The following is a 13,006-nucleotide window of genomic DNA, read 5'->3' on the forward strand; positions in this document are numbered from 1 at the left end:
GTATGTGCGTGTATATATATATATATATATATATATATATATATATATATACACGCACATATATATACATACATATATATATATAAAATGGAATCCTATTCAGGCATATGAAAGAATGAAATCTTGCCATTTGTGACAATACTGATGGAACTTGAGGACATATTTCTGATGAAATAAGTCAGACAGAGAAAGACAAATACTGTAATGATTTCACTTATATGTGGAAGCTAAAAAACAAAACGAATAAACATAATAAAACATAAACAGAGTCATAGATACAGAGAACAAACAGGTGGTTACCAGAAGGGAGGGGGCTGGGAGGAGGCAAGAAATAGGTGAGGGAAATTAAGAGGTACAAACTTCCAGTTGCAAAATAAATGAGTCATGGGTATGCAATGTACAGTGTGGGGAATATAGTCAATAACTATGTAATATCTTTGCATGGTGCCATATCTAGACTTATCGTGATGATCAATTTGAAATGCATAGAAATATCGAATCACTATGCTGTATAACAGGAACTAACATAATGTTGTAGGTCAAATATACTTCAAAAACAAACAAACAAACTTAAAGAAAAAAGAGATCAGATCTATGGTTACTAGAGGTGAGGGTGGGAGAAGGAATTGAATGAAGACAGGCAAAAGGTAAACTTCCAGTTATAAAGATAAATAAGTACTAGGAATGTAATGTACAACACGATAAATATAATTAACACTGCTGCATGTTATATATGAAAGCTGTTAAGAGAGTCAAATCCTAAGAGTTCTCAGACAAGAGAAAATTGTTTTTTGTTTCTTTAATTTTGTATTTATATGAGGTGACAGATGTTCACTAAACTTGCTGAGATAATCTTTTCACGATGTATGTAAGTCAAATCACTATGCTGTATATCTTAAACCTACACAGTGCTGTATATCAATTATATCTCAATAAAACTGGAAGAAAACCAAAACAAAATAAAACTTTATTGCTAAAAATCAGCTAAGCATTGCTAGCTTTCAGCAAGTCATAATCCTTTTGCAATAGAAACAAAGATCACTGATCTCAGATCACCATAACAAATACATTAACAATGAAAAAGTCTGAAATATTGCTAGAATTACCAAAATGTGACACAGAGACACAAAGTGAACAAATGCTGTTGGAAAAATGACACCAACAGACTTGCTCAACACAGGGCTGTGACAAATCTTCAATCTGTAAAAAACGTAGTATCTGTGAAGCACAGTAAAATGAGGTATGCCTATAATTTAAATCACCTCCAGATTACTTATAATACCTAATACAATGTAAATGCTATGTAAATAGTGATAAATACAATGTAAATACTATGTAAGTAGCTGCCAGGCATGGCAAATTCAAGTTTTGCTATTTGGAACTTTCCAGATTTTTTTTTTCAATTATTTTCTGTCCACTGTTGGTTGAATCATCAGATGTGGAACTGGTGAATACAGAGGGCCAAGCCTACAGGATATATAGGAGCCCCTCTCAAATACTATCATGCAACTCTATAAATTTGAAATGAAATGAAATTAAGCTATAAAATAAAAAAAAAAGGAGTATGTGTTGTCCCAAATAACTAGGACAGAATAAGCTTACAAACAAGAATAAAAATCAACATCAAAAGTTAGTGATGCCTGAGATTTCATCATCCCTGATGATCTTTTCTGCATCAAAATCACCTGATACACAGGAATAGCAACCTAGCTGCAACAGATTAAAGAATCCCTGAGAAGTAATGATGTAGAAGAGAAAGAACGTAAACTACATTTTTAAAAACTGATACAAAATGAGGTAGAAGCTAGGGAGAGACATAGAAAGGACCCCAGTATCCTTCTAGGATTTTCCTTGGTATAAGCGAATCTTTTTTTTTAAAGGGGGCAAGTGAAAAACTTAGGGGGGAAATGCAGTATATGAAAAATCCAAAATTTTATAAAGACGGTACATATGCCAATAAAACCAGGAAAGATTTTGTGTTTTCATGTAAGAACAAGACTGTCAAAATATAAAAAAGTAAAAACAAGAAAAATTACAGGAAACAATCATTAAAAAGAGTAAAATACATCATTCAGTTTTTGGCAAATCTAATAGACTTAAAAATTAGAACATGAGCAACATGAATAATATAATTAATAAAACTGGATTATTCCAAATATATCTAGTATTAAAGCTTAAGAGGAGTCAGAGAACAGTTACAAAATGGATATTTTAGGCAAAAGATAACCTTAAAACCTCAAACTTAGTTTCTAATGGTCAAATTTATATAATAAAGTTAGTAAAAGCAGAAATTAACCACCAAAGACTAAACAATTTAAAAAGTATCCCAAACCAAATGTAAAAACAGTGTCCAAAACAACATGTTGTTCTAAACCGTTTAAACAAAACTGAGAATACTACTCTAATTTACAAGGTGCAGAGTTACATTTGTCAAAACTCAAACTCTACAGTTAAGATTTATGTGTTGCACTGCATGTAAATTACACATCCATAAAAGCTAAACGTAAAAAAAAATCCACAAAAACTGAGGTTTATAAAGTGAATATTTTGGCTTAGAATATAAGTAAGTATTTAAGAAAAGTGGCACTGAGTAGGGGGTCCCCAAGTCCACTCCCAGATTTCACGACTTAAGAAAACTTACAGCACTAGACATATAGTCATACTCACAGCTATGATTTATTATAGTGAAAAGATACAAAGCAAAATCAGCAAAGAGAAAAGGCACACAGGGCAGAGTCCACAGGAAACCAGGCAGAAGCTTCTAAGAGTTCTCTCCCTGTGGATCACCCAGGATGAGTTAATTACTCCACTAGTGAATGGTGACAATACCTGAAATGCTGTCAACCCAGAAAGCTCACTAGAGACTCAGTGTCCAAGGTTTTTACTGGGGTCTGGTCGTGCAGGCACCCTCTGTCTAGTACATAATACGATTCTAGACTCCCAGAAGGGAAACAAATGTTTAGCATACACTGCCTGTTTGTATAGTTTAAACACAGTGAGTCACTCATCATTTAAGAAATCCAAGTCCTCAGACACCAGCCAACAGCCAACTTTGCAAGCAAGATCTTTCTAAGGATAGCAGTTTCAGATCTGCTATGTTAAATTAACTCTTTTCAGCACAGGTATGATATTTGCAACTTACTCTATAACAATCACAACAATAACAATATGGAAAGAGGAAAAAATAGGCAAATGTGTCAAAATAATGACTGGTGAATCTGGTTGGGGGCCTTATGGGAGTTCTTTGTAGTATTCCTACAACTTTTAAGTTTGAAATTATTCCAAAATAAAAAGTAAACAAAATATTAATGGGGGTGGGGGGATTTTATCCCTAACAGAAGAATTCTTTAAAATAATAAAATATTTAGAAATAACTTCAATAAAAACATGTATATTTACCATAAACTACAAAATTGTACTGAGAGATATGAAATATTTGAAAACAATTACATACCATGTTGCAGAATGCAAATATTCGATACCACAAAGATTTCGAGTAGTCCTATGTTCTTATGAGTTGTATGAACATCTGATTTTATCAGTTCAGAATACCCTTCCCCACTTCTTGTTGTAACAGGATACTTCTTCCCCATGGAGGACCCATTCACATGGTTCAGGCAAGGCTGACCCTGCCCCAAACCACTTTCCCCTCATGATTATTTCCATCAAATTAACCAGGCCTCAGGGATTTCAGCTCCTTTAACTCTGGCCTCAGTAAACTGGCTCAGAGATAAGCGCCTAACCCAAAGTGGGTCAATTAGGTAAGGTATTAAGGAAAACTCCTCCTAATTGTTAGACCAAGAAGATCAGAGTCCTGGTTGTCTACGGCAGAGTCAAGAGACAGTATCCCAATGACATAATCTAAGTCCTCTGGATCCAACCTTACCTGAAGCTACCCTATCTCTGGAATTCTCAATGACAAAACTAACATTTTTCTTTCCTTTTTTCTTTCTTTGCTTAAGCTAGTAAACTAGGTTTTTGCCTTTTATGATCAAGTGTCTTAACTAATATATAATTAAAATCCCAGGGGGATAGATTTAGACAAAAAATACTAAAATTAATAAATAGGTAAAATTGATAAATAGGTGAAACAAGGTAGATGACCCTAAGAGTGACCATATTATATCTATGTAACTGAGTTTATGATCCAAGAAACATCATAAATCAATAAAAAAATAAATTATTCAGTAATAATCAGTGCTAGAAAAATTAGTTATTAAAAAAAATAAAAAGCCCCATCTCACATTCCCCAAAATTAATTTTCCAAAGCAGTCCAAATGAAAGAGAAAGATACGAATACATACCTAGATTTTTTTCCAGCCACTGATGTCCTTCAATTAGTTGGTCAATTAAGGCAAAATAATGTGGAGCAGCTTCATCAGGCATAACCCAGCCACCTGTCACAATTTCAAACTGACCGTTTTCTAGTAAACTAGGGAGAAAATAACATAAGAGTTTACATTAACATATATAAGAAAAGTTCAAATAAAAATGTAAGACATCATAAACATTAGAGACAGCCTTTACATGTAACCAGGATTCACACTAGTTGTTAATTTTTTTTTTTAAACCAGTGGATGAATTTCAACTTTGGGACCCTGGTGATAAAGCGTCCTTAGTAAAGTATCTGCTCCTCCTGCCCTAGGCAAAGCCATGCAGGTCACTCTGCAAGTTCTATTTCATAAGGGTATAATCTCCCATACAACTTCAAAGATTCCTGATGTCAGCAGCCACGTCTGATTTACTTCTGGATCTGGCCGAGCACCTAGCAAATACCTGAGTATATGCTTGATGAATGTTAATTGGAGGACTGTCATTTTAAGCACAATATTTGTTTCATTACACCTATGCTGAAAAATCAGGACTTATTTTAGTACTTCTGACACTGATAAGTTAATCATGCAAACTACAGAAGTAATAAAAATAAAAGTAAAGCTAGTAAATAGCACATGCTTCTGGGAATACAGAAAACATTATAAAGCACCCTGCTCCAGTCGATTATAATGTAGGCTATATAGTTTATCTTTCATTATTGAGCCAAAAGCTCTAACACTATCATTATCTGTTCATTGAGTGCTCTTTACCATAATACTTCACAAAGTAACTAGACCACAGCCCTGGGGAACTAAATTGTTACAAGAAGATACCTTCCTCAGAGACAGAAAAAAATCATCAACTATCAAAAATTTGAAGAACTACCTGAGGAAGTGTAAATGTCCAGAACTTAAGCAAGCCTTTTAAGTGCCACAGACTTCTGAGTTTGCGACAAGGTGGTTTTGAAAACGATGTAAAATTTCAGAAGCAAAAGCAGCTTTAATAAGGATAAACATCACTGAATGCCTATAGCTAACAGCCAAGCACCAAGCCAAATTTAGTTGAAACAGACCAGAGGCATAAAGAATAAACATTTTCCTACAAAGCATGTAACAGAAGCCACAGCATTAACAGAGCATCCAATTTTTTCAAATATATGCATGATCACAGAACCAATGACAGAGTGGATAATGGACACAATTTCTAAAAATGAATGAATACATGAGTGATTTCCTTGTATAAAATAAAAAGAGATTACATCTATATTACCATGGGGATCACCAAATAATACAATTTCATATGGAGAATATGATGGCTCATTATATAGTGTCTAAAGAAACTCCAATGTTCCAGTCAAACCTCAGATTCTCACAGGCCCACATCAAGAACTTGTAAGAAAGAAGCTGGAAATTTCTGAAAATTGTATTTCTTTAAGAACACAACTAAATCCAAGGCTATTTTGTCCCACTCTTACTGCCTATGGGACTTTGCTTACAGTTAGTTCTTCTTGTCTTTCTGGTGACTGCCTGATTTAGCCACACCCTGGAAGCCATGGACCAGTCCCACCCCTTATGCCTATGAGCAGTATTTGGAAGCCTGAGATGTCAGGACAGATTTGGGACTTAATCTCTAGTCATCAAATATAGAAACTTGACCTCCTTATCTCAGTATTCCAATAAACAGATCTGGAAAATATCAGAAATAAATTGGTCAAAACAAATGCTTTGCTGCTCTTGAATAGAGAATAGAAACTATAAATTAAGTAATCTTAATATTAAATGGAAAAAAATCACTCCACTGATGGAATTTCTCACCTATATCAGTTTTATTTTGCTACATATTCCCTGTCCCATAGGCATAAATGGGCTCCAAGAAACAGCCAACCAAGCAAAGAATGACACATATTATATTTCCTCAGCTCTATCTGTGAATAATTTATCCCTTCCCCCTCTGCATGATGCCTGAGATGCTACTGTGATTGTGTACAGAGTTCTTATCTGTACACAATGATTACTTTAAAGACTATCCTATCTATTACTATGGGGGAGACATGAAAGCCTCTCACTCATTAATATGTTTTTCAGGATTTTCTTATCTATTTTCTTCTCTCCTATCTTTCCCAACATGGCTGATCCCAGCTGCCCTCATTTCTCAGCTCAAATAAAAGTCTCTGGGACACCCACAAAGTCTCTGGGCCACAGAGCCTAAATCAACACTCCCACTGTACCTCCACACTCTATCACACAATAGTATTTTTCACAAACCAGAATGGCCTTGTTCATTTACTGCTTCCTCTCCCTCCTCACCCCACCCACCATTATAACATAAGCTCCAAGAGAACAAGGACCAGGACATGTTTTGTTCATTTTTCCAGGCCCAGCACTGAGAAGCTTACTTGGCATTTAATGGGTACTCTCTGTTGTTAGATGAAGAGGGAATGAGTGAATGAGATTCTCAGTTTAAAATGAGTAGTAACATAAAGTTTGTTATTAGATGAAGTTCACAGGCATATGCAAAATAAGTTGAACAGGGAAGGTCAGTTAAAAAGGAGTGTGAATAATATAGGTATAAAGTGACATGACCTGGAATATGATTCATGTAGGAGAAATGAACGGGGAGGGAGAGAGAGGAGATGCTTCATGAAGCATCAGTGGAAATTGAGAAATATCTTGACATAGAAGAAAGGATTAAAGTACGAATGACTTAGGGTTTTGATTCCAAGGGTCTAATGGGGTGGTGGTGTTAATACACATAGACAGTGCAGTTCAGTTGAGAAGGGAATCATTTTGCAGTAATAAATATAAATTTGGATAAGGCTATTTGATGTGACAGTGAGGCAGCCAAAAGGACCTAACTGAAAAAGAAAACTAAGATTAGGGGAAAAGGCCAATATAAAATTAAGTTTTGGAGGAATGAAACAAAGATGAAATAGAGAATGATGGGAAGTCTAGAGAAAACAGTCAAAAGGAGAGTTAAGGACCAAGCAGAAGGACAATATAAGAGGAAATTGAGGTGAAAAGAAATTGTTAAAGATAAAAAGGTCAAATCTCTGACTATGACCTGAGACATTCTAGAAAAGAGTAATGAGGCACAACCTGCACTTCTCCTTGGTAAAAGTTGTTTTCATAGTTTAAAAAGCTACCATATGGGCTTCCCTGGTGGCGCAGTGGTTGAGAGTCTGCCTGCCGATGCGGGGGACACGGGTTCGTGACCCGGTCCGGAGGGATCCCGCATGCCGCGGAGCGGCTGGGCCCGTGAGCCATGGCCGCTGGGCCTGCGCATCCGGAGCCTGTGCTCCACGGCCGGTGAGGCCACAACAGTGAGAGGCCCGCGTACCGCAAAAAAAAAAAAAAAAAAAAAAGCTACCATATAACTGTGACTTACTCAGAAATGGACACATCAGTAGGTCAGAATATAAAGTTGAGAAATAAATTTAAAAAATTTTTATATTATTAAAATAGCCATTAAATTAGTGGGGAAGAATGGATTGCGGTTTGTTTATTTTTTTTAATCTTCAGTCTGAGTGATTTAAAACAAACTCATAAGAAAGCCAAAATATTATGTCGTGGAAGCCAAAGGACTGATATTTGAAATGGCTCACACAGGTTTTTAATAAAAACTACATGAGGAGGTCACAAGAGGCATAAGTGATGTTATAATAGCAGGCCAGAAAGAACTTAGGTTTTAGTTTTTCTTAAGAAAGTTTCTCTAATCAGGTAGAACAAAAGGGAAGAAAATAGACAACATGATTTAAGATATGAAGCAATGTGACAATGAGTGGACACCTGGCCAAATAATCAGGTTAGTGAGTACTCCTATTTCACTCAACTGCCTGTTCTCCCTAGTCTATACATATGAATGGTGAAAACCAGATTATAAACCAGACATTCTTACAGGCAGGAAGGTCAGGCTTGATATAAAATATTCACTGTGTTAGGCAAAAACACATGCCACTTGACCAGTTAAACAAACAAAAAATACACATGCACACATAAAAACTGCAGAAGTGCACACATTTGCCACGTTTACCCCTGATTTCTAGAACATATGTGATAAGCACTTAAGAAGCACCTGAAGAATGACAGGAAAACAAAATGGTCCAAATATACATGAGGAAAACACTGACCTAATGACTGAAAAGCACAGCCACCATCATCATCAGGTAGTGATAGGTACAAAAAGTAGGCCTGACAGTCTTACAGAAACAACACTCCAGGAAATACTGAGAAAAATATTTATAAGCAATAGCAGAAAAGCTATGTTAGCCTACAAAAGGTACCATATTTAAAATCGCCATTGTTAGCAACACAAAATAAAATTAAGACAGACTGCAAGCTGTATATTCCACACCTTCGTAATTTTTTAAAAATCAGGTAATGGGAAACACCTATAGAAAAAGTTACTTAGAATAAGTACAGGTGCTTCCAAGTATTTCCACTCACTTAGTGCTCAACAAGCATGAATTGAGCTAGTTCTCTGCAATTGTCAGGGGAGTACAACAAGGACCTACTGTATGGCACAGGGAACTATAGTCAGTATCTTTTAATAACCTACAATGGAAAAGACTCTGAAAAGGAGTATATATATATATATATATATATACACACACACACATACACACACACACATATATATGCATAACTGAATCACTTTGCAGTGTACACCTGGAACTAACACAACATTGTAAATCAACTATACTTCAATAGAAGGTTGTTCGGAAAAAAAAGAAAATGGGCATACTACTTATACTACTTTTAGGAGAGCAATGCCTATCGTTTTAATGATAAAAGTGAAAGGATGCAGAAAATTGTAAATAAAAGTTACCCAGATCTAATTCCCCAATAACAACCACTGCTCTAACTCTGAAAAAAAAAAAAGGGAAGTACAAAATCAAAGAAGATGTGCCCACCTCATAGGGTCTATTGCTTAATTTCTACCAAGAGACGCTCTGGTTTCTGGCAAATTTTTTGCATGAATGCTCTTCCTAATATTTTCTAATAAACAAGAGATCCAGAAACAAATGAAAAGACTGGGAAAGAGAGGGAGAGAAAGAAGTATATACGTGCAGCAAATCCAGAAAATAGGAAAACAGGCACTAACTTTCACAATTCACAACACCCTTGCTTTTTTAATTGGTCGATTTGTAAGCCATTATGTACTTCTCTGTTTCTACAATTTCTCTGCTTGAGAATCTGATATAAAAGACTTAAGAAAATACTGATCAAAATTAAGCTGAGTATATCTGTCACAGCTCACTTTGCCCAAGATCCAGAATTTACATTTATGAATTTACTTGCCAAGCACAAGAAGTTGCGAATCATTTTCTCTGAGTGTCACTTTTTCCCCTATGTAGACACATCACACATTTGAAATTTAGTCACACACAGAAGGACAGTCTCAAAGAGCTTTTTTCCCTAATGGGAAAATTGTTACAGATAACTTAGTAGCAAACAATGCATTATTTAGCAAGCTTCAAAGAATCACAAATTAATTTCACATGAGAAAACGAGTTGAATTTGTATGGGGAAATATGAAATAATACAAGATGATGTATGGTGATTCATTCTTAAATAAAAAATTAGTTAAATGGAAAATTAAAAAAGATGGAGGCTCTCAATGAATCAATTAATAGGCTAAAAGCATTTGCTCATCAGATTATCCGACTCGTATGACTTTCGTGGGGAATATTTAATAAGAGAGTAAAAATAAGATTTGTTTTAAAAACCACTCACATAATAATTGGGGAAACTGATCATATACCTCTGAGTATTATAGACACCCATCTTTAGAGAGTATACGAGGGACAGATGACCAATGAGTCATCTCCTCATTTCTTCCTCACTTCATTCCAGCCATACCCTTTCTTTGAGTTTGCAGTCCATGCTCTCTGTCTGGAATGTTTTTCCTCCCAGTATTTACCTCACTGGCTCATAGCGGATCTATCAGGAGCCTTCTCTGGCCACCACACTCCACCCAAACCCCACCTAAGTTGTTATCTTTCATAAAATCCAAAACTTTTCTTTCATAGCATTTATCACAAAATTTAATAACACATCTGCATGTTTACTGTCTTTGTCCCTCAATAGACTGTAAGCTCATGAAGGCAGGAATCATATCTGTTTTGCTCGCCATTTAAATCTGGGCGTTCCTACTAGTAAAGGGTACCAACAACCCAAAAGAAAAGCAAACAAAAGATATGAAGCAGATATTTCAGAAATAACTAGCTCCTGAAAATGAAAAGAAGTTTAATATCACTCATGAGGAAATGCAAATTAAAACTTCAGTGAGATCAAAAAGCTGTGTAACATGTGATGTCAAGGATATTTACAAATAGGTATTGTTACTTAAGGCTGGCAATAACTATCAAATTTTAAAATGCATATATACTTTTATCTATGCTCATTAAAATGAAGTCAGAAAATACATAAAAATAAATAAAAGCACTGTACAGTCAGCCCTACATATCCACAGGTTCTGCATCCACAAATTCAATCAACTTCTGAAGGAAAATTTTAAAAAGAAAAATATTTCCAGAAAGTTTCAAAAAGCAAAACTTGAATTTACCACACACTAGCAACTATGTACATAGCATTGACATTGTATTTACAACTAGTTACATAACATGTACATTGTATTAAATATTATAAGTAATCTCAAGATGATTTCAAGTACACAGGAGAATGTGCATAGGTTAAATGCGAATACTACTCAATTTTATATAAGGATTTGGGTATCTGGGGCAGGTTCTGCAAGCAACCCCCTGAGGATTATCAACGGATGACTATATACACTAAAGATAAAGATACACTTTATGCATTCACAAAAGACCAGAAACAAAACTACAGGGTCATTAATCAGGAGAAGTTACATAAATTAAGGCCCACTTGCAAGAGGGAAGAGATATGGGAACATATGTATATGTATAACTGATTCACTTTGTTATAAAGCAGAAACTAACACACCACTGTAAAGCAATTATACCCCAATAAACATGTTAAAAAAAAATTAAGGCCCACTCATAACAAACACTTTTATATAGTTTTTAAAAAGAAAGGTTCCTGAAAGGTTCTCCAAGATATATTAAGTTTAAAAACCATGGTATAAAACCCATTAGGGGCTATTATCCAAAAAAAAAAAAAGTAAGAAAAGAAAAGAAAAACAGGAAACCGGTGTTGATAAGGAATGTGGAGAAACTGGAAAGCTCAGGTACTACTGGTGGCAATGTGAAATGGTGCAGCTGTTGTGGAAAACAGTATGGGACTTCTGTGAAATATTAAACATAGAACTGCTATATGATCCAGCAATTCCACTTCTGGGTATATACACAAGAGAACTGAAAGCAAGGACTCAAACTGATATTTGTACACTCATATTCATAGCAGCATTTTTACAATAGCCAAAAGGTAAAAACAATCCAAACGTCCATTGATGAATGAATGAAAAAACAAAACATGGTATATTCATGCAATGGAATATTATTCAGTCCTAGAAAGGAAGGAAATTGACACATGCTTCCACATGGATGAACCTTGAAGACATTATGTTAGGTGAAATAAGCCAGACACACACACAAAAAATTTTGTATGATTCTACTTATATGGGGTACCTAACATAGTCAAATTTATAGAGACAGAAGGCAGAATGGTAGTTGCCAGGGCAGAGGGGAAGGGGAATTATTAACAGGTATAGCATTTCAGTTTGGGATGATGAAAAAGTTCTGGAGATGGTTATGGTTGCAAGACAATGTGAATATATGTAATGCCACTGAATGTCACACATAAAATCATTAAAATGGTAAATTTTAAGTTATGTACATTTTACCACAATAAAAAAAAGATGCACTCAAAAAAAAAAGCACAATGTGCATGGCATGCTATCATTTGTATAATATGAATGTGTCTTTGTACATATGTACATGCACATATTTTTCCTGTGTATCTATAAATTAGATAAGCATCTGGTCAAAGTAGCTGCCTCCTGTGAGAAGAGTTAGATGCCAAGAAGACAGGAGTAGTCACACCTTACCTTTCATTGTATACCCTTTATATATTCAGGCTTATATTAAAATATTAATTAAATAAAAATTTTTTCTGAACTATAAATGTTATACTACCCTGATTTCTTCTAAGCACTAAAAACAAACAAAACTATAGCATAAAATAGTCACGAAATTTTATTTAAGAATATTTCTTATATTAGACGATTGAATTAATAGTTTCTGTTAAGTTTTAATAATTAGATATACTTTAAATATTTCACTGTATAGTAAATATTACTTCATTTTCTCACTTTTCTAAAACAAAATAAACTGTTCATTCAAATAAACCAGAAAATATATGAGGTTGAAAAATAAACTTTAAAAATCCACTCAATATCTTGCTATAAATGCATAAAGGGTTATGGTAGGCATAGTTTTTAATCGATTTATTTCACTTAGTACTATATACCATGAACATCTTTCCATCTTAATAAACAGACATATATCATTATGTTTATGGATGTACTGTATTTTCTAAAGTATTTATAATTGAGATATAACAACACATAATATACATGTGTTCAGTTTGATGTATTTTGACAACTGTTTATACCCCTGTTACTACCCAAAACAACTGATATTTGTACACTCAAGACATAGGCTATTCCCATCAACTGAGAGAGTTCCCTTCTGCCCCTTTCCAATCAATTCTTA

General features: G+C 34.7%; 1 protein-coding gene across 1 annotated transcript in view; it reads right to left on the bottom strand.

Moving 5' to 3' along the window:
- MAN2A1 (mannosidase alpha class 2A member 1) overlaps positions 1 to 13,006 on the bottom strand; it is a 163,049-nt gene that overhangs the window by 93,808 nt on the left and 56,235 nt on the right. Inside the window, exon 5 of the mRNA XM_027100241.1 lies at positions 4,305 to 4,432. Coding sequence (XP_026956042.1) covers positions 4,305 to 4,432 — 128 coding nt within the window. The remainder of the gene's footprint in view (positions 1 to 4,304; positions 4,433 to 13,006) is intronic.

Source organism: Aethalodelphis obliquidens, unplaced genomic scaffold, assembly GCF_003676395.1.
Source record: "Aethalodelphis obliquidens isolate GAN/ISIS:26980383/991018 unplaced genomic scaffold, ASM367639v1 scaffold4, whole genome shotgun sequence".
NCBI classification, from domain to species: Eukaryota; Metazoa; Chordata; class Mammalia; order Artiodactyla; family Delphinidae; genus Aethalodelphis; species Aethalodelphis obliquidens.